At 43.5% G+C, this 27,117-nt stretch overlaps 2 protein-coding genes and 1 non-coding gene across 6 annotated transcripts; 1 reads left to right on the top strand and 2 right to left on the bottom strand.

Moving 5' to 3' along the window:
• Positions 1-89: 89 nt before the first annotated feature.
• On the bottom strand, positions 90-15,038 carry PARP2 (poly(ADP-ribose) polymerase 2). 4 transcript variants are annotated; one of them, XM_007438084.4, is made up of 19 exons: positions 14,893-15,038; positions 13,465-13,621; positions 13,115-13,236; positions 11,686-11,898; positions 9,407-9,508; positions 8,988-9,058; positions 8,029-8,079; positions 7,458-7,554; positions 6,874-6,949; positions 6,684-6,786; positions 6,435-6,594; positions 5,845-5,983; positions 3,404-3,467; positions 1,990-2,124; positions 1,777-1,904; positions 1,591-1,690; positions 1,398-1,496; positions 897-1,015; positions 90-263 (listed from the first exon to the last, which is right to left on the bottom strand). In XM_007438084.4, exons 1-19 carry the CDS (start codon positions 15,020-15,022, stop codon positions 104-106), a joined length of 2,226 nt encoding a protein of 741 aa, XP_007438146.2. In that variant the 5' UTR covers positions 15,023-15,038; the 3' UTR covers positions 90-103. The 4 variants fall into 4 exon arrangements, with proteins under 4 accessions (XP_007438146.2, XP_007438147.1, XP_088000357.1 ...); XM_007438085.4 differs by having other exon boundaries at positions 14,904-14,981; XM_088144231.1 differs by having other exon boundaries at positions 13,465-13,800; positions 14,893-14,965.
• A 373-nt stretch (positions 15,039-15,411) lies between these two features.
• Positions 15,412-15,737, top strand: LOC148215342 (Nuclear RNase P). Its single transcript, XR_015796703.1, has one exon.
• A 1,206-nt stretch (positions 15,738-16,943) lies between these two features.
• LOC103057932 (perforin-1-like) lies at positions 16,944-26,875 on the bottom strand. Its single transcript, XM_025173107.2, has 4 exons — positions 26,587-26,875; positions 24,992-25,108; positions 23,583-24,199; positions 16,944-19,176 (listed from the first exon to the last, which is right to left on the bottom strand). Exons 1-4 carry the CDS (start codon positions 26,593-26,595, stop codon positions 18,021-18,023), a joined length of 1,899 nt encoding a protein of 632 aa, XP_025028875.1. The 5' UTR covers positions 26,596-26,875; the 3' UTR covers positions 16,944-18,020.
• Between the last annotated feature and the right edge of the window lie 242 nt (positions 26,876-27,117).

Genomic DNA, 27,117 nt, shown 5'->3' with positions numbered 1-27,117 from the left:
GCCTCTTGGCCTGAAGGCACTTGACATGTCCCATCAAAAAATAAGCATCCGTGCTTCAAGTTGTCATTCTTGGGCAAGTTTTTCCCTCTGTTTTTTTCCCCGTTCACCAAAGCTGTATAAAATTGAAGCGCACCTTGAGGAGGTACTTCATACGCACCTGGCGTGGGTCATAGACAATGAATTCGTTGTAATTTAGAGTATAGCCGTGAGACTTTGCTACCCCAGTTTCTGTAGCTGGGCCCAGAGGTACAGTTGCGCCGCGCCTGATCAGGAAGGAAAGAGACATCACCGCTGTGTTGCCACAGTTCCATCCATAAATTCCCAAAATTTTAAAAGGAGAAAACACTAACTTTGTATAATTTCAGTTAATCTTCTCCATGCCAATGGCTAGTGTTAAGACATCCAACAATACGGTTTCTACTTGATTATCAAGACTGAAAATCAAACATTTTTGTAGCGTAGCCTGCCTTTTTCAAAAAAAAGGGGCATTTTGTTCAACAATGACTCTTAAAATTAATGAAAGAGAGACAGGGTCTCACAAAGCTACAGAAACTGATATGAAATATGAAAGGAACGCCACATTCTAGCTACATTATCTTTTTTTCTTTGTTTTACAATTCTGTGTTTGCTCGGGGAGGGAGTGTGGAAGCAAACAGGTCAGTACAGAGCCTTGTGCTCACTTCACCTCCTTTTAACACCAGATTTCAGCACTGCTTCCACCCTTCTAACTCTATCTTTGATAACTTAAATCACATTTCCCCACACTGACACCAGTCAGATTGCATTGGCTGAATATTGTGGGAGCAGCAATGTCTACACCTATTCCCAGATTAGGGGAAACTGACTGAATGGGTGATTTTTCATCCCAGCGGTTCCCTTCATCATCCCAAACTCACAGAGAAACACAATTGGCTGGAGCCAGTTTGCCAAGGCCTTTGGTGCTGTGTTTGCTGACTAGCAGTTTTTCTGCTTCTGGATTGGCCTCCAACAGTTCGTTGCACTCTCCCAGAGCCACCTGTAACAAATACAGAACTTATGCATTGACTCACATGTACTGCATAGATCAGTGTTGTCCAAACTTGGCCACTTTAAGATGAGTGGACTTCAACTCCCAGAATTCCCCAGCTACCCATGCTGGCTGGGGAATTCTGGGAGTTGAAGTCCACTCATCTTAAAGTGGCCAAGTTTGGACAACACTGGCATAGATGCTGCTGAACAGACAAAACAGGGAAGGGGTCCAACATATGAAAAGCCCTGACGTTCCATTCAACCAGGGTGGGGGAAATACAGCCAAGGTGCTAGTGAAAAACAGGAAGCCACAGTCAGGCTGCATCTAGGTGATTAGATGCATACCTGTGATTTTTACCTTACCCCAACCCGCCAAGATGAGATCTCACCTCTGACAGCAGGAGCAGGCCGACGTCTTTCTCGCGAGTAGCAAAACAGTAATTGGCGCTCTTGGAGGACATGTCCGCAAAGTAAATGCCTTTCCCAAACTTGGGGATGAGAAAGAAGAGGAAAGAAATGCAGACTTGACTGTTGCTCCCCCACTTGAATGAATCTTGGGCTCAGTGTAGCCTAAATACTCACCATATAGCCTGTGACGGGTGCCTCTGGCGGTGCCACACGCAACCCCTGGCTCAAAATCCCTGCCCAGTTACCCAGCCGAGATCCGTGCCAAAGCAACATCCTGGGAAGGGAAAGCAGGATGAAAGGTGCAATTCAGGATATAGCCCAAGGGTAAATTTAGTTTCATCCCATCAGCTCCATTCTTACCTGTTGGGCAGGTCAAAGCGGAAGGTGGCTTCTGAGCTTTCCTTGTTCAGTTCAAAGGCCTCAAGCAAGGTCATTGTATAATCCTTGTGGGTGGGAGCATGGGTGGAGAGCAGGTAGCGCTCCAGCACCTGGGGAAGGACAAGAAAGCAAGCTGAGATATCTCAACCAGAATGGTTCCATCTAGGATCTTGCTTTCCTTATTCAACTACACACCTGGAAAACATGGCCATCCTTCTCCAAGGGTTGGAGCTCACAGCCGAGACTCCGGTAGCTCTGGTCCAGAGGGTGCTCTAGATCCAGCTGTTCTGACTGCACATGTTTGATGCCAATACGTATCTCACTGAGAGCCTTGAGGTGGAAAAGGAAGTCAGCAAAGAGTGGCTATCAGAAGTGTGGGGTTTTATAGGGCAGCTTCCTTCTCAGAAGGAGCCCCTGAACACTGGAGTAGATATTTGGAGGGTTGCCTTCCAGATGTGGTGGGAGTTGGAGTCCAAAACACATGGAACGTGCCAGGTTGGGAAAGGCTTGGTTGAACTAACACCTTCATATCTGAAAGATTAATAAAGCTGAAGGGACTCTTGAGGACATCAAGTCCAGAGCCCTACTTAGTTGGAAATTCAAATTAAAGCATCCCAAAGAGTTTGGTGTCCAGTCTGCCTGAATCCTTCCAGTGAAGGGAAGCCCACCAATTCTCTGGCTTATTGGTTCCACTGAATCTCTCTGACACTCAGCTAGAATCTGTAACCCAAGACCATTCTTCCATATATACCCCTTCACACAACTTCATCTTATCAGCATTCAAATCTCTCCATTAGGTTGAACAGGATTAAATATATAGACATAGATATATAGATATATGCACACACACAAAGCCAGTCTTTGCAACCTTGAAGATTGACACATTTATGACATTAAGGTCTCTGGCATTCAGCCCACTTCATTCAATGAATCAACCAGCCTGCTGTAAAAGAAATGCCCCTTCTCTCAAATAATGCTGCACATCTGATTAATCCATGAAAACCAGTGACAATCATCTTGGCTGCCTAAGTGCCGCAAGACACTTGTTGGTTCTTGTTCATCATGATTACTCTGGAAATTAAGTGATATGGCAGAACTCTTCAAAAATGAAGCAGGGAAACTCTCTGAGGATCTGCAGAACAGCTTTTCCTTCAACACCTGAGAGCCTCTTTAGTCCCAGCTGCCTGAAAGAATATAAGCTAGGAACCTTGTACCTCTTATCTTGCAAAGGAATTTAGAGATGACCTTGGCATGAAAGAACCATTAAGGAGGGACTTGGAGAAGCAATTACATAGTCCAGAAGTTGAAGCAAGCATGAAACTCAACCCCTCAAAAAACCTTGTTTTTATTAGCATAAGAAGGGACAGAAAGAAACTTGAAAAGTTTTTCAAGATTGTTATTACCCCCTACTATAATAAAGCAGCATTACTGGAATCCTGTGGCGTCTCTCTCTTGACTCAGTCTACCTTAAAGAGCTGACATCGTGCCCTTCACTCATTTTCCAGTTTAGTACAGAAGCGGAGGAGCTATTTATTCCTTTGATCTTAATAATCAGAAAGTCCACACACCAATCTTCTCTCCTTGAGCGATTAAACATGACTTCCCTTACCTCCAGCAGCTGTGACTTTTCTTGCAGTTCCTTTAACGTCTTTATTAGTGGTGGCGTTTTTAGCCTGAATAGGGGAGAGAGAATGAGGACAAACACTTTTATGATTTGCATTACAAAGATGACTGCCCATCATTGAAGATCCTCCTTGGAGAAGTGTTTGCCCTTCCGCGGTTGGGGAGGTAACAGCCACAGAGAGGACCTTTTCAGCTGCACCAGTTAAAAAAACACTCAGACCAGGGATGGCTGGTCCATAGGCTGCCCGTGGCTTGGTTTCAAGCATCTGACTGGACCACCACCATCTAGTGGCAAGATGTAATGGGCTGTGAGAATAACCTTGGGAGACAGGAGGAAGGGCAACAGTCAGGCAAGAGATATCTCAACCCACAGAAGGCATGGGGTGGAGAAAGCATCACAGAAGGGACCCTCCTTAGTTCTCTGGAACATAAAAGCAATGGAGGGGAGAAACGCTTTCAGACTTGCAAGATTCTGTTACTGTAACCTTAGAATAAAGGCCGTGTTAATACTCATGGTTTTGGTTTCCTGTCTGGGCTACCTTGAATGGCTGACACAAAATGACTGATTTTCGTCATCCAAATTTTGGTGTTTTCTTTTTTTTTCCTCTCAAAATTAAGGATGGAAAGGGAAATGGGGCGAATGCTTCAGTTTCTACTTCTAACTTCCTCAATGCTTTCTGGTAGATGACCTAAAACTATTCTGCCACATAGGGGTTTTTGAGGAGGGTGGTGTGAAGATATTTTTAAGGGTGCAAATGGAACATTGCCTCCCAGAAATGTCCTGATTATACCCAACTTTTAAACCTAGAAAAGTCTAAAAAAAGGGGTTAAAAAAAATGAGGCATCACCCATCTTTCTGGTGGTATCAATCTTTTATCTTATTTTTTTGTTTGATTGTTATGAGCTGCCCAGACTCATTGAGAGTCGTGTGGTATACAAGTTTAAATATTAATAATAAATATTATTAATAAATAATAATAGGAAGGGGGAGAATTATAGTTCCCAACATCTCAGAGAGTCATGTTCTTTTCTATATGTTAAATGTCTAATGCCAACTACTCTTATTCTTCATGAATTCCATCCAGTCCTCTCAAATAGTCATTGGTGCAAATTATTTTAATTACTTTATACTGTACCTACTATTTGTTTTATAACTGCATCCTTTTTTGCCACTGGTTTTGCTATTTTAATTACCTTGAGTCTGTTTTAAAGCTCAAGAGAGCAAAGAGATCAATTCAGTAACAAATAACAAAGAGTTTGCAAGAACGTTAGGATAGGGAGTGGGAAGAAATCTGTCCCTGAGTGGTTGCCACACAAAAAGAGTTAAAGGAAAACCAAAAACTGATTTAGTCACTCCAATTTAACTTGTCAGGCTACGGCAGACAAAGTTTGGTTTGATGAAGGACCAGACAGGAGTGGGAAGATTTCCCTTTCATGTGGGCTTTTAAGGGACAGCTCTGTTTTGTCTTTCATGAGATGAAAGAGTCTCTCTCTTCTGTGGCTGGCTGAAACCAGTAAGAAGGTGTCCACAAAAGTTGAGTTGAAGATTGGTTAGTTATACAGCAAGATCAAGAGGGAAAACTAGATGCATATTAGGGTGTGTTCTTTGTTTTATGGACTCTAATCTGAGTTACACTTTTGTTTTGGGTGGGGATGTGCTCACATGTGAGGAAGCTGTGGTCTGAATCAGCAGCTTCAGAAGTCATTGCTTATCTCTTCTTTCTTTGCACTTGATATATCTGGTAAAGGCTTGAATTCTTATTGAATCTATGGCTCTTGATTCTGAAACGAATCAAATCTTGTGCTTCCCTGCAATTGGTTAAACTACCAAAGAAAGGACAGAAAGAGGTCACTGTTATCTCCAGACTAGACTAGCAGAGATATCATCTCTGGACATCCTTTGCATGAGCACACAACTGTTAACAAGCAGTTACTCCCGTAAAACGTAACCACAAGGTCGATTTACAAGTTACATTGTTCTAAGATGCCTTAAAGCTAATTGCAAGGACAAGGGAACTCAGCAAATTTATAGTTAAATGATAGTGTTCAATTAAAAGTTGACATCTCTGCAAAATTATGGATAGATCTGAGCTGCACCGGTTTGGGCTGGGGAAAATACATAGTCCATTGTGGTCATTGATCAGAAAACTGGGTGAGAGATGTAAACAGCAGAGAGAATAGGAACACACAACCGCTATGTCAGTGTTGTCCAAACTTGGCCACTTTAAGATGAGTGGACTTCAACTCCCAGAATTCCCCAGCCAGCCATGCTGGCTGGGGAATTCTGGGAGTTGAAGTCCACTCATCTTAAAGTGGCCAAGTTTGGACAACACTGCGCGATATAGAAAAGTATGAGAATAGAGCCAAGAGAGGCTGTTTTTTCCTGGACAATTTAGAACTCCAAGATGGGGAATCAGCACTACTCACCCAAAATCGTGGGGGATCCGTGTGTAGAATTCATTGCAAGCTTCCAGCAGGGCAGGGCCTGTCTGACTCCGCTTCAGACATGCTTCCACCTTCTGTAATGACAAGTACCCTGCCTGGATCTGTTCAGCTGTCAGCTTTCCTGGAGCAGAGGTGAAAAAAGTCAGTTAGGCTAAAGGCAGGCAGGCAGTTTAAATTTTACAAAGATCCACCCATGGAATTAGTGGTGCAGGACTTTCTATGATCCGTCTTCTATGCCAGCGTGCATACAAATCCCGTGCTTAATCACAGAGTGTCAAAAACAGGAGCCGTGACCCTCCTTACAGAAGGCTTTAGCCTTCTCCTGACCCTGCATTTATAGATGAGCTAGTTGCACTCCACAATTTACTGCTGCTATCCATTTGTAGCTGGCTCGCGCAAACGTTTATCTTGAATGAGCAGGTTTTCCTAAGCAAGGGAGCATTTTTCATTTCTTTTTAAAAAAAATGATTTTGCTCCACTGCCCTTTATATGTTAAAAGAAGGTTTCCTTTTGCCATGTTGACCTTAAGAAAGTTAAAACTAGGATGAGAGTGACAAACTAGGATTGCGTACCTAGTGGAGCTTTCCTGGTGTCATACTTCATCTCTATCACCATCTCCTCCATAGTACGAATGTTGCATATCAGCTCTACCAAAACCTGCACCCGTGGGTCCAGCTGGGAAACTGGCTTGGGACCGAAGACGGTCTTCTCAGGGACAGCTTCTGAATTGTTCTGGCAGGAATGCAAAATGAGGACTTATGGGCATTGTATCCTTCTGACCTCTAAGCTGCCTCCCTGCTCTTTCCCACCTAAAGTCTTACAGTATCGCTGGCTTCATAGTCCAGATGAAGAAGATCATATTTGCCTGAGACCTTCTGGAAGTTGGCACGCTTGGCCCATTCATTTTTGGTTTTGTCCAGGAACCTAAGAGGCAAAGAAACAAGTCCAGTTCAGGAGAAGGGAGGCGTTGTGTGGGATAAGGACACTGTCAAGAGTTTTAGAAGGACTCACTTTTTGATGAAGACATCTTTGGCTTTCGCTAAATCTCCAGCACAATGCACGAGTGAGTGCTGACCAGGCTTACCCACTGGGAAGTAAAGAGAGACAGAATGAATGAATGAATGAATGAATGAATGAATGAATGAATGAATGAATGAATGAATGAATGATCAAAAGGACCACTGCAGGGTATGGAAGAGGTGAAACCACTTCCTTTCTGGAACTCAGAAAGAATCCAAAAACTCCAGAAGAATCCAAGATCTTGATGCATCATTATTCACCAACATTTCAATCATTTTTTAAAGAAGATCTTTATGATAACTCTTATAGCATTATTGGCAGTGAGCTCCTAGATCAGTATTTCTCAGCCTTGGCAACTTTAAGATATGCAAACTTTATCTTCCAGAATTCTGGGAGCTGAAGTCCACACATCTTAAAGTTGCCAAGGTTGAGAAACACTGTCCTAGATCCATGATTGCCAGGTGGACCACAGCCCTGATTTTTAATTTTTTAAAAAAAAACAGTCCTACTCCTGTTCCAGCTTTGACAACTTTGCTCCCATCTCCTCAGCAACTCAGTTCCTTGCCCCAACTCACCGCGCCCCCAGCGCATCCAGACGCTGTAGTTCCGTGCATTATCCTCCTCTAACAACTGTATGAGGTAGTATTTATTATTGTTGAACTGAAGGTTTGTCTGGAGGGAGCCAAGATGACAAAAGAAGGGGGTCAGAAATAAGACAACATCTTGTTCCTTTTCCATTCCATCTACTTCTCTCCTAGGTGTCTTCCTAACAAACAGCTATGAAAGATCAGGCTTTCGTGCAACTATTTCTCCAATCCCTTTGGGGGAATTTTGCTCTGTAGGATATTTAGAATCAGCTATGGGGGTGGGGAGCCCAAACCTATCAATAAGACTCACCCACACCCTTGTAGATTCTAGTTCTATCTTCCTTGCCTTTTGGGGCAGCACATACGGTTCTCCCCACATTTTTGTTCTCCTGATGATCTTGCTAAGTACAAGAGGCTCAGAGACAGGGCTTGCCTGAGGTCATCTGGTGAGTTTTCTGACTGAACCAAGATATGGATTTAGCTCTCCCCAAATGAAGTCCAACCCTTCTTTTAACCACCCAGAATCCCTGATTGGAGAAAGGAGGTACAGCCCACTCACCTGATTCAACATCACATCGTAAATGTCATCTCCTTCACAATAAACGTGAGCCTTCAGAAAGTGCAGAAGGAAGGAAAGAAGGAGGGAGGTTATTCAAAGCAAAGGAATGAAAAAAGGAAAAAGGAAAGCCTCCTTTAAGCTAAGCTTGACTCCTGGTGACTTCATGAAGACAACCATGCAGTTTCCTTAACTGAAAAATGCAAGGGGTTTGCCTTTGCCTTCTTCCAACTTCCCAATCTGGCCTACAGCCCTAGCATTCTCTGCAGGTCTCCATCCAAGCACGAACCAAACCAGACCCTGCTTAGCTTGCAAGCCCAGACGGGATGATCACGCCTTCCCACCTGCTATGCTAAAAACAGTCTTACGTGAGTTTTTTCCAGACTCCAAAAGTCTTCCCCTTCCCCAAGCATATGCTTTCCCAACATGTTGGATTTCAACTCCCAACATTCCCAGCAAGCATGGCTGAAGGGCTACTTTATGCTAATGACAGCCAGCATGAACCTCATGGAGCAGCCACACACACCAGCTCTCTGCAGGAATTGGGTGATTCTCCCCTTTCCACTCTGCCAGTGGCTTTTCCTGCAATGACCATTGCCCACGTAGCTTATCGTGGCAGCAGCTGTCATTAAGGGAGAGCAAAGAAAGAAAACCAGATCCTTGGGTCTCTCAGTTCAACCCACTGACCTATGCCAAGATGCCATTCCTTGCTCCCTTCTACCTTCCCATTGGCAACATAAGCTGCTTCTTCAGAAGGGGCATTTCAACCTACAAGGCAGGCATTGCTAATCTCAGTTGCCAGGCTCTTCCCAAAAGCATTCTCGTGCCTTCCTGGCAAACTTCCTAATGACATCTTCCAACTTGTTGCTGGCCAAACTCTGCCTAGATGGATGGGCAAACGTGACCTCAACCTAGCAATTCTTCTATTCTCAGAAAGGTCATTAATGATACCAATGACTTACTTTTCCCAGTTTGGCTGTGCACTCTGGGTCCACAGGAGCTTTTCCCTTCACTGTCAATGTCTTCACTGCCTCTGTAGGTGAAAAAACAAAGTGGGTCAAAGCAGGGCCATACAAACACCCTCATTACATTGAACGGAGGTGGCATTTGGCTACAAGGGGCTTATGTTGGCATCCTACAATCTCAGCATTAAGGAGATCCTACTCCTTAAGTTTCTAGTGTCTCTGGGCTTAAAGCAAGATGGCATTTAATTAAAGGGATGTATCAGCAACTCAAACTTCCTGTGAGATTCCTAACTGCAACTCCTATTACCAACCTCCCCATCATGGATGCATTTCCCAAGAATCAGGCTGCTCCTTCCACCACAGTCATGTGCTGACCCCTAAAATCTTTTTCTTGGCACTTACACCATCTCCCTTACCCTGAGATGCTGGGGCATCTAATTCATTCTGGGACCTCTTAGCAGGAACAGCATCCAACTCACTGCTGTTCAGCTGGGATCCACCATCAGCCTCTGTGGCATCTGAATCATGAAAAGGAAGAGAAAGGCAGAACAGGACATGGGGTGTTAGTTGTGGTTTCAATTCCTATGTAAGAACAGAGGGGAGGGGGCCTCGTGGCCAAATTTTCGCCCGCAGATATCCCCTTGCAGGGAGTGGCAGAGCCCAACTGAAGTTCTACAGTTTAGTTCCCAGCATAAATCAGGATGAATCATCATGTGATGGTGCAAAACTATACTGGGCTAAATCAGATATTCCACCATGTGGTGCTGTCCAGATATGTTAAGACTATAGGGCTGGGAATCCTGGGAGTTGTAGGCTGAAGAGATTGGGACTGGACCAGAAGGAGCAAAGCAAGTCTACATGGGTTAAACCCTCTTCCTGAATATATACATTTCCAGCTGTAAAGGTCTCAGATGTTCTCAGTGTACAAATCACCCAAGATCTGACTTAACGATCAAGCTGATTCCATGTTACAATTGAAACACTCAAAATTGTAACTCATTTGAAGTTCTGATTCAATCGGGGGAACAAAAAGGATGTCCTTGTCTACCTAAAAGTCCTCTGAATCTTCCAAAGCAATCTGAAACCCTGAACTTGAACTGATACCAAGTTTCGATTCAAAGGAGTGATTTGATCAAATTGCCTCTGAACTGAAGCTTCAAGTTACAGCTCACCACAGTTCAGAGTCTGGAAGCTTAAGGGGAAACCACTGACCGTGCTAGGAATGACAGCAACTGTAATCCCACATTCAGAGGGTAGCCTGGCATCTAGCATTTGGTTTGTCTCCAGACAGGAAGGTGGAAGCCACTGATTTGAGAGATGGGGAGCAAAGTGTTTGGGTATGAAGCAGGCACAAGTACTTCAGAGCTGGTCTAAGCCCCTACACTGTATTGGCTGGCTGCTCCTTGAAGGAATCACACTTTTTCCTGGGCTTGCATTATTAGTATTATCTGCATGGGCTCAATATATTCATTTTTGAGTTATGGTAGGGTTATAGAGATGGCAATAGGGTGTGGCCACCTACCACTCTCCTGTTACTACCTCCTGAACTCACATGTATTTTTCTGAACCTGTGCAGATACTGTGTGAACCCAAGTAAAGGTGTGACCCCTTTAAGGAGTAGCTAGTGCCTGGATCAGAGCTGAAGCAGTTTTGCCTGCTTTAGATCTGGATCCTGCAGACCTCCAGAAGGAAATGAAAAGCACCTCTCCGTCCAAGATCTCACCTGCACTCAAAAGCACCTCTCCGTCCAAGATCTCACTTGCCCTTTCTAGAATCTGTACCAAAGCTGGGGAAGAAGCCAACAACCCCAAAATAGTGCTTTTCCCTTCTGAGTAGCCTTGAGAATGAGCTACCAGCCAGGAGGCCTCTGCTTTGAGCCTTACTGGCTCACAGCCACCTATAACCTCAGGCAAGTAAAGATCTTTTCTTAAAGAATTGTTACAAGGATTGCCTACAGCAGTGTTTCTCAAACTCAGCAAACTTTAAGATGTGTGGGCTTCGACTCTCAGAATTCCCCAGCCAGCATGCTGAGTTGAAGTCCACAGATCTTAAACTTGCCGAGATTGAGAATCACTGGCCTGGAGTGCTCTGGACCCCTCAAAGTGCTCCAAGAATATGAATGATCGCTATTAACAAAGATATGAGAGCCGTTATGGTCCAGTGGTTAAGGTGTTGATCTAGTAGTGGGAAACCCAGGTTCTTGTCTTTCCGCAGTCATGGAAGCCAGCTGGATTACCCTGGGTCAGTCACTCCCTCAGTCCCACTAAGTAGGTCAGACCAGGAAATCAGCTCCAGAGGAAAGCTAAAACTATTTTTATGGCTATAAAAATGGAATTTTGCAAGTTTGATTGTGCTGTATCTCCTCCCCCTCCTTATACTCCTGTGAATTAGGGAGGTATCTGTCTGAGCCTCTTCTGAATATTTTCTGTCTTTGGTGAACTTAATATATGTTTCTCCCCTTGCTCCTTTGGTAATGGAGCTTCTGTATCTCCATCAAGGTAATCTTCCTTGCTTTTTCACTCCCAGCCCTTATCAACATCAGGCCTTGTGGCAAGCCACCCAAAAAATAAAACTTGTTCCATCATGCACTGAACTGATGTGAGTGTGGTGTAAAATAAGTGCACCTTGCAACCATGTGGGACGAATGCTAGGAACAGTAACAACGTTAAGAAAGATACACCCTATACTCCAGTACCTGACTCCCTGCATTCCATCTGACGTTCAAATTTAGTCCGCTGGTTTGTCTGCACCATGCGGGCCGTGTCCAGTTTATAGCGTGTCCGGCCAACTGTAAAGTCCACTGTGGGCTCCCGGTGACCGTTCTTGGCTGCCTGTAGATCCAAACAGGTGGCAGCGGGATACGGAACCCAGCTGTCTTCTTGGTCTCCTTCCCATTGCCAGACAAAATCTGCACCCATGTGGTGTTGGTGAACAAGAGGGAGAAGAAAACAGTATCAATATAGGAAGTCAAGGTTAAACATCTCAGGGGTTGGAGAGGAAGAGAAATGGGAAATCACCTTGTCTCAGAGCTAGTCTCCCATCCAGACACTGACCTCCCTGAACCTGCTTAGCAACAGTGGACTGTATTTAGATCTGAAGCAGGCAGGGTAACTTCTGATCCAACTGGCATTCCTTCTCCAACTGCTGGCTGATTCTCAATGTCTTGAGTATCTATTTTGAGAATCTGAATGGCTACCCTCCCAGCCCTATGTGGCTTCTGGAAGAGGGTATCTGGAAGATACAAAATCCCCCTTCCAAATGATGCCACCATTGCTTAGCTTCAGATTCGTATCTTTGGCTTCCTGTTGCCCCGTCCCCAAGCCTGGCTTCCACTCCCCATTCCTGCTTCTTCCTAATTCTGGCCTTGCTACTGAAATGGTTTCAGGGAACAATAATCAAACTGCCAACGCAGCACAGCAAAGGTACTTTTTAAACAATTTCCAAATTAATATCATTAATTTGGAAAATAATGTTCCATTCTGATGTCCCTCCTACAAATGCACATAATTTTTTGCTACGTATTTCGTTGAGAAGGAGCAGGATGGTATTGGAGGAAAACCTCTTCAGTTAATGGAGGTTTATAGCTTAAAATATCATACAGCTTCCACCTCTCATGTTAAACTGAGTATCATGTATAGGAGAGACTAATAATTATTCACAATGATAATTCATTATTATTGATAATCACCTTTATTGGTGGGAGCCCCTGGCCGAAGCTAAGCAGAGTCAGACCTGGTTAATATTTGGCTGAGGGACCAAAAGGGAATCTCAGGACCATAAGCTAAACTAAGAAGTCAAAAAATCTCAGAAGAATCAAATAGCAAGTCTTTTTTGTTTTGAAAAATGGCAGGGTTGTATTTAGTTGAGTCTGACTTGAAGGCTTCTCAGAAGAGTCTTAGCGAGTTGCAGATCCAGAGAAATCCTCCTGATGGGATGGCAAGTCTAAAGTAGTGAGTTCCAGTTGCCTATCCATCAAAACCCTGGTGGCAGATGTTCCCTCACAGTTTAAAAACCTCTCAGTATTATGAGAATCAAAGGGCAGGGCCAGATAGGGTGGACTCTGGTAATCTTGACCTACAGAGCAGGATACAAATGTGATAAATAACTTAGAAATAGTGACTTACAGGATTCCTGATCCCAGACAGCTGCACGGACACGGCTCTCCTGACCAGTCTCCTTATTCCGCTGCACCATCCTGCACAGGTCCACGCGGTCCTCCCCCAAATTTTCCGTGCGCTTCCGTGCCCTGCAGGGAAGACAGAAGCTTGTACTGCAACTCTCCAACCTGGTGTTTCTCAACCTGACCACTTTAAGTTGTGTGGACTTCAACTCCCAGAATTCCCCAGCCAGCAAGCTGGCTGGGGAATTCTGGGAGTTGAAGTCCACACATCTTAATATTGCCAAGGTTAAGAAACACTGCTCCAACCAATTCCAGGCTGCTGTCTTCTTCTTCACCTCCAGGAAGCCAACTTACCAAGTTGCTTGACTCAGAGCCTTGCTCTGTTCAGGTGGGAACGCCTGCCATTTGTTGCCACTGATCTCACGCTCCCAGCGCAGCTCAGGTTGGGCCCCTGCATTGGTGGGCTGTCCGGCGGGCTGGACTTCGGGGGCCTTTCGTTTCCCTCTCATCCCTGAGACAGCGACACAACACACCTGAGCGGCTGGATTGCCAACTCAGAGCCCCCAACCTGGCACTGAAGATCAGCTGCCACCGTCACCCCGTTTCTGCAAGGGTGAAGATAGGTTTCTTCCGTGCCAGCCATTCCTCGAGATGCTAGAAAGGAGTGCCAATCAGCTGTTTTTCCTGGCTCTAAAACCAAAGGGAATGCCGTAATAACCTTGCTGTCTTTAGAGAGCCACAAGATTGTTATCTTTCTCTAGGAGTGTCTTTTTCTACCTCCCATGAGAAGCATATATTAGCTGCTGGGCAAATGTTCTGCAGGTCTGCATCAGCTGAACACCACTTAAGTAACTTTTAGGCGCTTATGGACAGTTTTGTAGAAAGAGACAGTGCATTCTGGATCATCAGAGAGTAGGATCTGAAACAATTCAGACTTTTGCAGCAAATATGACATCTTGTAGCCCTGTAGTACATGTAACTAAGCATTTTGTACAGTTCCTTGAGGACTAACAAGTATGTGTGGTTTTGTGGATTACAGTCCACCTCATTTGCTATTTTTTCCCCCACAACGGACACACTGATTTTGAAGAGGCCATACAACTTTACTGATTTTGCTTCACTACCATTGCTAAATATATAATGGGCCCTCCCTGTCTGAATCTTCTATGCAGTGGTTGATTTCCTAACTGATGTGCAGAGGGTGTGTGTGTGTGTGTGTGTGTTCTGAAACTTTACTCCATCCCTTTCACTCCCCCCCAAAGGATTTGTCATCCACTTTTATTAGTATCCCTTTATTATGGCTACTAAGTGATACTCAGCAAAACTAGCAATGGTTGGACAGTTGCACGGGAGATACACTCAGCACATGCTCAGAGTGACCCTGCTTCCATGAAAGAAATACACTCAGCACATGCTCAGAGCTTCCCTGATCTTAATCAGCATAACAAGTAAACATTCCCATCGGACAAGTTCGGTGGGCCAAGCGGCTTATTGAAGCTACTCAATCAATCAGGAGACATTAAGAGGCAAGGTAGGCAGATTCTTAGGGACATTTTTCGCCCTGCTCCGCCTTTTTCTTTGCACCCCTATTCCCGCTCTACCAATAAGCCACCTCAACTGCGCTCCCCCGGGCCCGTCCATTGCTGAACAAGGTCTATTTCATTGCAAACAGGAGTTCTGCAACTTTGCCCCGCTGATCTCCCCACTCCGGCCCGAGACCAGCGCACCGCGCTTAAGCTTCGCGCGTTGTGCGAACGCGTCTCCCCCTTTCTTGCAACCAACCTGCCACCCACCAACTCCTTCCGGTTTCACGGCTGGGATGACTTTTCCGTCCGCCTCTCGCAGGCTCCCGGGAACGTTCTACGACTCGGCTAGACTCCGCCCCTTTCATTTGCATTCGTCCAATTTGCATGCTAGGCCCTCGAACAGAAAAGAGGGAAAGTTTGCGCGGAGGGGGGAGGAGCGGGGAACCGATCCTCGCCCATCCATTGGCTAAACGGGCTCGGAGGGAAGAGAGAGAGAGAGAGAGAGAGAGAGAGAGAGGGAAGGGCGATTTGCAAATGAAAAGAGGTGCATGATGGTTGCCGCTCAGATTAGAAATATTCATTCTCTCGTCCCTGTTTTTTTTCCCAGAGGCAAATTATACAATTGAAAACCTTGAGTATTTTAGTTAGAAGCCATATCTAACGTTCTTAGAACTGATACGAGGGCCACGAGAACAAATCTATACTCACCCTAACTTATCTAATAACTAAAAATTAGGCTCCATATAACCTAGAGACCACATTAGGTTGTTAATTGCTGGGAGGAAGCTCTCCGTAGAGGCCACGTGCTGGGTGCCATATCACCCTTCTTCCGCCTCTGGGAAGGTCTGAGAGACGGGCCAATTTGCCGCCCTAGCAGGGTGCCACCTTCTGAAGGTGGGTGAGTTCCCAGCAATGCGGGTCTCCGGTGAAGCCCTAGATCGAGGCAGGAGAAGCAGTAAGGAGCCCCGTGCTCCTTCCCGCGGATGCCTCTGCGGCTTGCTCGGGATTTGGGAATGACTCACGGCCAGCCACTTTGAGTACAATGGGAAGAGGTGAAGCACTGCGAGCTTCATAACCCAATTCAGACTAGTCTCCCCCCAGTATTTTCCCCACTTGCCCTTTTTGCAAGCTTCAAAATCCATTTTCTCGTTTTGACTCCCTCATTCTTCAAATCCTTGCATCACTCAACTATCTCATTAAATACATTTTACAGTAACATGTTGTGTGAGGCATTTCTTTACCAGTCAATTGTCAGGGTTACAGATGTTTTCTACAAAAATCACGGATTACACACAGTGTAAATAGAACAGTTTTTCTAATACCCTCCATGCGATTAAGAGAATTTTTAAAAATCCATGTTACTTATAAAAAGTTGTTCTTTAAAATATCACAAAACTGTACAGTTTTTCCCCCTTAATCATTGAATCATCTGAATTAACATAAGTGTCTTGATAAGTAGTGTCTTGTAAGTAACATGGATTTTTAAAAAATTCTCTTAATCAGACGTAGAGTATTAGAAAAAGTATTCTACAGTATTTACACCATATTTAATCCATGGATTAAAAAAAAACCTATAATCCCAATGATTTTTGTTACCACCCTCCTGTTTCTCACAGGAACTGATATGACTCCAGGTATTTATCAGCACTCACCACTGAACTTGCTAGTAAAGTAATCATTAACAAAAATTTATGATGGGATTAACGTTTCTAGGTGATCTATAAAGGATTTAAAATCAACCCAGGCTCAGTTTTCTGATCCACAGCCTATAATACCGAAAGAGAGATGATCTGAGTAACTCTAACACCAAGGAAAGAGCAATATGTAGTCCATCTCCTAGACATTCTGCAATTTTCAGTTAAATAATGACTAAGAAGGCCATTAAAACTATTCTAAGGCAATGCACATTCCTAGCCTGCATTAGTAGCTGGAAATTATCTGAGTTGGAGCCCATCACATTTGGAGGGCATCAGGTTGGAGATTACAATTTTAGGAGAAATTCCAGAAGGGAGCAAAGCCAGTTGGAGATGACAATTTTAGATGACAAAGCCAGATGGAGTTTGGTTTCAGCTGAATTACTGGAATGAAAGCCCACCTCCTTCTCTGCTACTAAAGGAAGATGATGCTATCCATCCATGAAAAATGGTCTTCACGTTTAGCGTTCATCATCCATGCAATGTCCATAGTCCTACAGAAAACCCATGAATTCGTGCAAATCAACTTTATGGTCAGAATGACGAAGGAATGGTTTTCTAAGATAACATAGTGATGAAGGGAAAAAAGAGCATACACCATGTTTAAGGACAGCTATGAAGATTTATTTCTCTATATTTTGTATGTATTGCGTGAAAGTGGCTGAAATCAATTAGAGGTGAAGCTTGAATAGTACAGGGAGAATCTGGTCCAGGATCTTTTCTGTGGGTGCATAGGTAAGCCAGGACTTATAATTGGAGAGGTTGAGGAAGTCATCCTTCAAAATGGCAGCCATCCTCGTACAGGAACCACCAGTTTCAGGGTTCCATGTACTGTATGTTGGCAGAAAAGGGATCAATCAGTATGAATTGATCCTAGTAACAGTGGGACCTGGTGCTAATGCTAGCTTTACAGGCTCCAAATATTGCACAGAATCATAGTGTTGGAAGCTATCTCAGAAGTCACCTGGTCCAACACCCTGCTTAGTGCAAGGTTTGCCCCACAATTTTGGACAGGTTGCTCTCCAGCCTCTGTCTGAAGACTTCCAATTAAGAACATCCCACATCATGAGACAGACTTCCACTGGTTGACAGCTCTTCCCTGAATCTACCTCCTTTCCCAGTGAATTCTGGTCCTGCTGCTAGGGATAACCCATAACAAATGTACTCACTCATCTATATGACATCTTTTGTATATCTGAAGATTGCTATTCTATCTCCCCTTAGTACTTTCTTTTGCAGACTAAATATACCTAAGTCCTTTAACTGTTCCTAACAAGGCTTGGTTTCTAGTAGTCCTTCTCTGAAACATATGTGAGCACGTGTAATTAACCTCTCACAGCAGGCTGCTGTTTCTCTGACTATAAATACAAATAATATGATCCATATAGGATTTGATTATGGTATATGCAAGAAGGGATTCATATCATGTTACAAGTTCACAACTGGGTGCCCTGATACATGGTCCACTGTATAGTGTAAAAAGACCACTTGGAAAAGCACTAGTGTATCATAATAAAAGAGTTAAGGAGGAAGAAATTATTGAGCCCACCTGAATTTATACATGTTTGTGGGAATCATCTGTTAAACAACTGTTTCCTAGTTGACCTATAGAAGAAAATTCATAGGGACACCACAACAGAGTCTTTCCAACTCGGTCCCTGCATAGCACCTTGATTTATCAGGATGCGTCCTACTCATGTAGCACCTGGTCACGAAATCTGTGGGACAAGGACAAAGCTCCCAAATGGGGATTAGTGTCATTGAAATATGAGGTTGGCAGATGTGAGGGGAGATAGTTATGGCAGCTGGATCCGGTCAGAGTGGGAGCACACTTCAACATGTAATAGAATTTAACATATCCATAAGAGGGATGGCATTTGAGCCAGACTTCCTCTCTCATTTCTGCATACAGCCTTCCATAACATTTCTGCAAAAGGTCATCATGCCAGACGTCACTGTCCCAAATCTCCACCTCAAAGTAGTCGCTGCCTTCCAACGTGACAGCCCCAAAGTGCAGTGCTTCTAACCACTGAGGATTGTTGTTTCCATTGATGATCCTTGTGCGCCTTTCCTGATTTTGAAAAAAAAATTTGACATAGGCATCTGTGGAAGAAAAATGGTCACCCCAAAGATCAGATGCACTGTCCACATAGAACATGAGGTAGGCCCTGCCCCGCTCAGTAGCACAGCATTTCTCGTTGACGACAGTGTTGGCCTTGCACATGCAGATGCACCTTCGGTCTGAGCTGTGGAAGCTCCCTTCAGGACAACTTTGGAGACAGTCTCTCCTTAGGGCTCTCTGGTTGATGTAGCTCACAATGGCTCGCTTTAGCAAATTCCTCCTTGGATCCTCTTGGTTCAACAAGGTGTGTAGAGATAAAACGGAATAAGATATCAGCCCAGGGGTTGTTTTGGTGGTCTCCATCCACTCTGTGAGGAGCTGCATGTTTCTGCTATCTGAGAAAAGCATCTGCTTGTGTCCTCCTACCACCTCTACGTGCTGGCTGCTATACATGTCATAGAAGTTCCCTCTTGTTTTCCTGACCCAGAGCTTATCACATTCGGAACTAAGGGAAAAAAATCCCGAAAGCCCGTTATGACGTAGGGATGCCTCCAAGTCCAAGCATTCCTTGAGTTTCTCAGCTGTGAATCCCATTAAGGCCATGGCGCAAGTTTTCAAGGCCACTAAGAAGCGAGCTCGCCCACCTAGATGCACCCGGTTCATATAGTGGGTGCCATAGATATTGATGAAATGCTGGTATTCCTCTGGATCATAATTATGGGGCAACCTATCTATGGCCTGAACAAAGTGGGAGGATAGCAGAGGACTCTGCTGAAGTCTCAGACTGCAAAGGATAAGAATGAGAAAAGCAGAATATTGTCAGCAGTATTCTGTGTCATATGCGCATACCAAACCCCATTTTCTATTTATTTATTTAATCAATTTATATGGCTGCCCATCTCAAATACATGACTTTGGATGGCTAACAATATTAAAAATAAGTTAAGCGTATATACATATACAAAAAATAGAACACACAACAGCTGGGAAAAATCACAAAAGCAGCCATTAACACAATCAGGAAGTGGGCTCTGTCGCACACTAGGGGCCCCAGGCTTGAGGGCTGAACCAGGTTGCCAAGGCCTCACAAAAGGCCAGTAGGGACAGGGCCAATCTAATCTCTAGAGGAGGGCTTCTCAACTGACTGGGGAATTCTGGGAGTTGAAGTCCACACATCTCAAAGCTGCCAAGGTTGAGAAACTCTGCTCCAGAGGGATGATGATTCAAAGGGTGGACACCATGTGTCAGCCCTTCAAGGTGGATCAGACGAGGAATCCAATGCCTTGTAGGTCAGCAGTACTTTTATTGTAAAGCTACAGTAACAGAAATTTGCAAAGCTGAATGTGAACTCAGCCCTCCCTCCCTCTGTCTTTGTGAGAACTAGGGAGGGGCTTGTCTGAGACATTTTCTCACGTTACATTCCTGCCCTGGACTCAGGTTTCTTTTATCTGACCATAGTCTTGGTAGCAGCTCTACCTCCTGTCCTTCAAGGCCATTCCTTCCTCCCTCCACACCATGGCAGAAAAGGCCATTATGGCTACCTTTCCTCCTTGGTCAGTTTAGCTGACCTTTTTGATGGGGATTCCTTCCTTTTTGATGGGGATTACACCTGTGGATGTAAGTTAAAGTAAACTGCAAACCTTTAACCCAAATTTGGACCAGCACGGTCACTTTTATTATTCACAATATGGTTTATATACCAATTTTAATGTTTAAAAAAATTATCAGATGGTTCATATTCAAAGTGCAATGAATACATAACAAACTATAAAACACCAAATAAATAGAGTGATTTTTAAAAAATCATTTAATAAATATATAGATATTATGGCAGCTAATAAAAAGAAAGAGAAAATCCAGGAAAAAATTAAGCAAACAGTTTTTTTATCTATGGCAAAAATGTTCCACACCTCTGTGGGGAATGTGATGTATATTGTGGGTGCCATTACAGAGAAGATCTGCCTTTGTGTAATAACTCAATGAATAACAGGATATAGTATGATAAAGAAGACATTCTACTCCCCAGAATGTTTGGAGAGGCTTAAACGGAAGCAGCCAATTCTGTATAGTGCTGCCTAAGTCCTTCTGCCAGTGTTTCTCAAACTTGGCAACTTTAAGATGTTTGGACTTCAACTCCCAGAATTCCTCAGCCAATATGAGGAGTTCTGAGAGTTGAAGTCCACACACTTTCTAAGCCAACATGTTGGAAAAAACCTGCTAATAGACACTTTAGTACAAGAATCACACATACACACACACACACACGTGTGTTAAACTTGAATGGAATGTTCTCAAGAACATTTCCTGCCTAGTCAGGGCATAAAGGCTGATTGTGTTTAGGTGGGATTCAGTGATTATACTGCCAGATAGTACTGTTATGTAAACTCTGAACAAATGTCTTCAACTCTCATGGTGGGAAAAAAATAGCCAAAAGTTTGTTGAGTTGAAAAGGCTAGAGGAAAAAGCCTAAGATTTAAACTGTACTTCTGTGTGTGCAGTAGAGAGATCTTCTGCACACACATGACTTCTTTTTTGTCTGCAGTTAAGGAATTTATCTACCTAGCTAGATCATGTCTGTAAAGTTTCTACACAAACCAAGTTCCTGGTTATGGGTTTAAGTGTTTGGAGTCCTGAGATTTATTGCTGCGTTTGATACGAAGTCTAACACCAGATCATACCATTCCACGGGTGTTTGGTGGTTTCCAAAAATATATCCTCTTAACCAAAAATGGGTCAAGATATCCTGGAGTGTTTTGGCCCTGAAAGAGGCTATTTAATCTGGAATGCCATGTCCTGGACTCCTCAAGCTGCTTCCAGTTCAGAGGATTTATTTCCAGAAACCACCCAATTGCCCCTCAAATGGCATGGTCCAGAGGGGACACAGAACTTTCTTGAGTTCTCTGGAACATTCTATTCCATTCCTGAATCAGTGAGTTTTGCACATCCTTAATGGTAAAGTATCTCACTGAAAAACCTAGCTCTGGCATTCTGCACTAACTGTAACTTCTGAATCATTCTTAAGGAGAGCTCTGTTCCCACAACACTCTTAATCCCATCAGTCACTGACCCAGTCCTAACCAATGATCCTGGCAGCACACCATTACACCAATAGGGCCAAAAATCACCAGTTTTGGAATTACTGAGCCCCTCCTTATTTTCCTTATTTTCTCCAGGAGGTATTTGGTATCTGCGAAAACCGTACACCAAAGAACTGGCAGAGCTCTGTGTCTTTACTAGCTGTATTAGCAAGCAAGTCATAAGGGGCTAGGTCTTTCTGCCACAACAGTACCCACTCAGTGTGTTGCTATACCTTGCCAGTGAGTTCAGTAATGGAAATGCTTGTTGTTTTTTAACCACCCTTTATCTTCATCCCCTTTTTTTTGGGGGGGGGGGGGGAGAACTAAGTATAAACAATGGGTCAGTTGACTTTGTGTGGTGTTCCTATAACTCAGCTGACAAAATGGAATTTAACCCTGTCCATGACTGAGTCTGTTTGGAGATAAAATTTACCACCTTGGGTTTAGTTGTCTGGATCAATTATCTAGGTAATTATCAATTACCTACAATCCATGTTGTAGGTAGGGGTCGTACAACAAGCTAACCCCACCCCAACTTGAGCCAGTTAAATGTGTTGGGAGAACAGGGACAAGGAACGTTACAGAGCTATCTTATCTCTCTCTAAGAAAGGTTGCTGTGTCAGCAAACGGTAGGATCTTTGGCCATGGAGACCCCTTGAAATTCTGATACCTGGGATGATTCCACAAAGGTCTCCAAACTACATATCCATTTTTTCAGGGGGAGCACAATCCCATCCAGTACAGAGCAGTTATCCAACTCTTAGCCACAAACCCTCATTCTGAGAAAGTTCAGCTTCAGGCTACCATCCAGCCTGCTATTGCATCCAAAGACCAATGTTGGTTGTGCACAGGCACCCCTGACTCAGATGCAACCAAGAAATGGAATTGTGTGTCCTCAACATTTGAGTATGCCAATAACACAGGCTCCAAAGCCCCTAATGACCTCATCCAATAGATTCATATAGAGGTCAAATAGAACTGGGGATGAAACAGTGCCTCAGGTTATCTCACAATATAACCGGCATGAGTCCGTAACACAGGCCTTCAATCCCACTCCCCCTCAAACTGATTTTGAATGGAAATACTGCAACACAGGGCCTCCAACTTTGATGTCATGGAGTTGTTCCCGGAGGACCCTATAGCTGGTGATATCAAATGTGGCTGGAGGATTAAGAAGAGACAACAAGTTAGAGCTATCTCATCTGTCTCTGTATAAGGATTACTCTTCAGGATGACAAAGACTAATTCATTCCCTCAACCAGTCCTGAAACAAGAATGAATGGACTTGGACAGCCAGTGTCCTCAGATTATTGCAGTCATGCTACCGCCACCCATCAAGCACTTTGCCCCCTCCCAAAGCAGATTTTGTAGCTGGACAATAGTTGCCAGAAGCCTCTGGGCCCTCTCAGACTTGGCATAGCCTGGTCACTGTTATAGTATTCATAGCCCATTGGAGCTTCCATAATAGGAACTGGTCAACTGCAATTCCGGACCCTGCAGCTGACATCACTTTCCCCAAAATCCAAGAGAAGTTCAACATTTCATAGCTTTGGAACAGGGTTTGGATGGGTGGATTTAAATCAGGGTTCCCCAAAGTGGTCAAGAGCCAATGGGACTATCCAAGGGGTCTATTATTATTATTATTTGTAGTAAATTATTTTCATATCATAAATGTTTGGGGATCAATGAACAATCTGAAACTTCATGAAGGGGTCAGTGAGCTAAAGAATTTGGGGACCCCTGATTTAAATAATGTTTCAATGCTAATGGGACTAGCTCTGTTCCTATGTGGACTTAGTTCTCTGCCTGTTGGGGCAATTGCCCGGCGCGCACATTTTTAATCAGACTGGGGCCAGTAAAATTCAAGTACTCTTTCTTCTCCGAAAGATGCATTTTCAGTAAAGATTGCCTCACATTTTCAATGGCTCAGAAAAAGAACCACACCAAATATGGGGAGATCCTCAGGGTTACGTTTCAACATATGAAATTATTTCCTCAGTGTTAAACTTTGGGACTGGTGTAACATGTTCCAAGCATCTCCTGAAAAGGTTCTTTTTTTCTTCAGCTCCTTGGCTACTGCAGCCCCCTGGTTATGCTCTGAAGTGATCCTTACCTGTAATATTCACATTCGATCTCACGCCTCAGAAAGCTATACCGGTCCTGATGGGATTTCTGGTGTGCAAAAAGGGTCATTTGAGAGCGAGATCCAGTAAAAACCACCTGGGTGTTGGAAAGCCCCAGGTCCTGCTTCCAGTATTTCTTCAGATCCTCAGCAAACTCCATTTTCCAATCATTCCCTATTTCTTGGGCTGCTGCATTTGCCACATCCATGTCTAACTCATCCACAAAGTTGGTTGCTTGCCGGCGGCAGGTTTGCCTCTCTCGCCAGTCCTCCCCAACCAAGGGGAGTTTCTGCCATTGCCCACGCATCAGACGATTCCTACACAGGGTACATGTCCCATTGGGACCCTGCCACTTGCTGATGTCCACCACAAAAGCCCCTTTTCTCTCCAGACTGGTGATATCAACTCCTTCCCCAATGAAGTTATGGCCAGGTACAAAGCTGGCATGTTTCTTGCAGTCAGCGCTGGCGTGTGGCTCACAGTGGCTGGTGGCTGTCAGTGGGAGAAGGGAGAGAAATGGAAGGAGGACCACTAGGAAGAGGCGCAGCTGGGACATGATTGCTTGGATAGAGTTCCTTATCCCTAGGCAGCTGGTTTCTGAATCATCCTGGGGAGAAAAAAGCAACAGTCGTTGTTTATGGCAGGGCTTTGGAGGTGTCACAAAACATCACAGAAAATGTGAATCAGTCATATGAACATCTTTCCTATGAAACAGAGAGATATCTTAAGTATTATTAAAGCAGCTTGTAGTCAAAAGAGGAAGGAGGTGCAGTGGGGATCTGCATTATTTGATATTAAATTTGGGGGGTCCACTGGGGAGCATCCAATCTTTAATGGACCAGAAATGGTCCAGGAGCTTCAGATGGTACACATTTGGATAAGACTGAGTGATAATGGTCCACTAAGTAAATTCTGTGGCTGAGGACACACGTGAATGTGTGGCAGCTGGACACAAAGAAGCAGCTATGGAAGTAACCATAAGTTGCTTTGTTCCAGAAGCCCCACGCAAGCACTGGAATGGGAAGGAAAATCATCATCATCTTCATCATCATCCATTCCTGTCTGGGGGTAGCCACTTGCCTTTTCTGACATCAATTCTGTTTTAATGACCGGGTGACAGCCAGAAATCCATCACTGCTGGATTTGCTCTGCAACAAAGGAGAAGGTTTCACTTGTCCTCTCATTCTAAAGGAGACAGTGGCAATCTGACCTTCCCCGTTTCACCTTCACACTGCCATTGTCTTTTGGTCTCTGCTGTCATCACAGCCACCCTCTCGCTTTCTGGTTGACCTACTTCCTTGCTATATTTTTTTGTTTGTTTTAAAACAAGATTAGATAGATAGATAGATAGATAGATAGATAGATAGATAGATAGATAGATAGATAGATAGAGACTTACCCACCACTCCTTCTCTAAACAAGCAGGTCCATTCCTAATGAAAATTTCTGCAAAAAAGGTCCTTCTGCTTTCTTGTTCCCTCTGCTTCCCACTTCTTCCCGCTTCTAGCACACGTGGCTAGAATTATAGAAGAAATTTTAAAAAGAGAGAGAGGGAGAAAAAAAAAATAAGAGAGAAATGGTTTTTCATGGCAGCATATGTACTCATCTTGCCTTTGCAAAGCCCAAGAATATTTGGTGTCTTTTAGTTTCATTTCTCCTTTTTAGTTCGCTGCTCCTGATTTGAAAAATTCCTGCCCAGAATCCAGAGGTGGGAGGGAAAGTTGCCATTTTAAGTTTTCCCAGAAGGATCTTTGTTTTTTTCTTTTAGCCGTGAAGAGTTCCTCGTGATGTCATGCAAGAAGTGGACATCCCACTTCTTGGGAGGGTTGTGGGAGGAATGAGGAATGGAAATTCAAGGAGAAACTTGATTTTACCAAAAGAGAGAAAGAGACTTCTAACTTTCCCCCCCTCCCCACAAAAGGGGAAGTATTTTTGTCAGAAAGCCCCTTATACATAATCTTTATATTTAAAGAAAATAAAAATGGAGGTGCCTCATATAAATGCAGCCTTAGGACGCTGAGCCACAGGTGAGAGTGTTGGTGAAAGCTCTCGTATCTCGTCTAAAACGTGAATGCGGGTTTGTGTATTCCAAACTAGGATATAAACAGAAAAGTGGGCATTGCATTCTTCTAAAAAAAAGTTGCCAGGTTAGTTGCTATTCAGTGTTTCTCAACCTTAGCAACTTTAAGATATGTGGACTTCAACTCCTGGCTGGGGAATTCTTAAAGTTGCTAAGGTTGAAAAACACTGAGCTACATCATTAGAAATCTGTGGTGCCTCCCTTTGTGTTTGCATTCGATGAGGAGAAAGCTTTATTCAGAGAGAGAAAGAAGCATTTTAACATGAAAATAAGTGAACAAAACAGAGGGGGAAAAAGGGATTAAAAAAAGTGCAGTGCAAAGTATAGAGGAGGTTTACAATTACTGTATCGTGGAAGTTTTTCAGCATTCCATTAGTTTGTTATAAATGGTCGAGTGAATTATATTGCTTTCAAAAATGGCGTCTTGCTGTAGAACATTAAAGAGAAAAATAAACATCTGGAATAATAGTCATCAGAGTATAGATAATAAAATGAGATTATAAATTACAATTGATTCTATCCATACTGTTAAAGGTGTCTTCTGATTTAAAACATTCTGTAAAGCTGAAATAATAAGACTTTACGTAAAGAAAAACCCAAATTTTACACGCGGTACAAATCCACATATGAAACTGTAATCTAGAAACAGTTTCCAAACGGAATGATATTCTATATCCGATTTACTTTTAAGATACAAAATTATTTTGAACATCAAAACAGACTCCCACAAGTTAGCCATTCATCCACAAACTGGATCAAACTTTCCAACATAAGGCATAACGTATCCTCACAGCAGTTAACATGTACCAAGTTAATTCAGTATACTTTATGGGAATATACGGTTGAGTAAAAACTAAGAAGAATATTGCAGCTTGGAATGGGAATTCAACTTTTAAAATTTATGTCATACTCACGTAAACCATGTTCCAGAATTGTTGAGCTTTCCCATATTGTCACCAAATATGAAAATAACGTTTGACCAGATGATTGCATTTCCCAAAGTTTTTAGAAAATTAACTGTCCATCTGAGCAATCAGAACTGGAGTTATATACCAGTGATACAGAAAGCTTTATTTCTTATGCATTTGTTTTAAAAAAGGAAGACTAGTTGTACTTCTACCAACCGCTCAATTCCCCCTTGTGTACTGAAATCTCCCATTTTGGCTCCATTTCACTACACGAACTTGGGGTTAGAAAGAACAGAACATTTCTCATCTTCTGAACTTTGATGTCTTTGTTTGAAGATGATTCAGTCAACATGAGACCTACAAGTTTATTGCACAAGGCTATATTTACCAATCAGGCTTATTAGTTAACTCTTCTCAGACTCATGTTTTGTTTCCTGGAAGCTCACGTGCATTTTTTTTAAACTACAGAAGAATCTATAGTTATAGCCCTATGATAGTGAATTAATTAATTTTATTTATAGCAGCTGTACCAAACAA

The sequence above is a fragment of the Python bivittatus genome, unplaced genomic scaffold (genome assembly GCF_059951505.1).
Source record: "Python bivittatus isolate LINGU-HERP-01145 unplaced genomic scaffold, Pbiv_v1 ctg000430_np1212, whole genome shotgun sequence".
NCBI lineage: Eukaryota > Metazoa > Chordata > Lepidosauria > Squamata > Pythonidae > Python > Python bivittatus.
Note: the sequence above shows the minus strand (reverse complement) of the source record. Positions and strands in the feature narration are given on the sequence as shown.

Coding starts and splice junctions, on each gene's coding strand:
- LOC103057932 (XM_025173107.2), bottom strand. Junction 24,200..24,991: donor GTTTAGAGAAGGAGTGGTGG/GTAAGTCTCTAT, acceptor TTTTCTCCCCAG/GATGATTCAGAAACCAGCTG. Junction 19,177..23,582: donor ATCGAATGTGAATATTACAG/GTAAGGATCACT, acceptor TATCCTTTGCAG/TCTGAGACTTCAGCAGAGTC.
- PARP2 (XM_007438084.4), bottom strand. CDS start 15,022: ATGCAAATTGGACGAATGCAAATGAAAGGGGCGGAGTCTAGCCGAGTC. Junction 8,080..8,987: donor GCACAGCCAAACTGGGAAAA/GTAAGTCATTGG, acceptor CACTTTCTGAAG/GCTCACGTTTATTGTGAAGG. Junction 1,016..1,397: donor GCCTGCTCCTGCTGTCAGAG/GTGAGATCTCAT, acceptor TATTTGTTACAG/GTGGCTCTGGGAGAGTGCAA.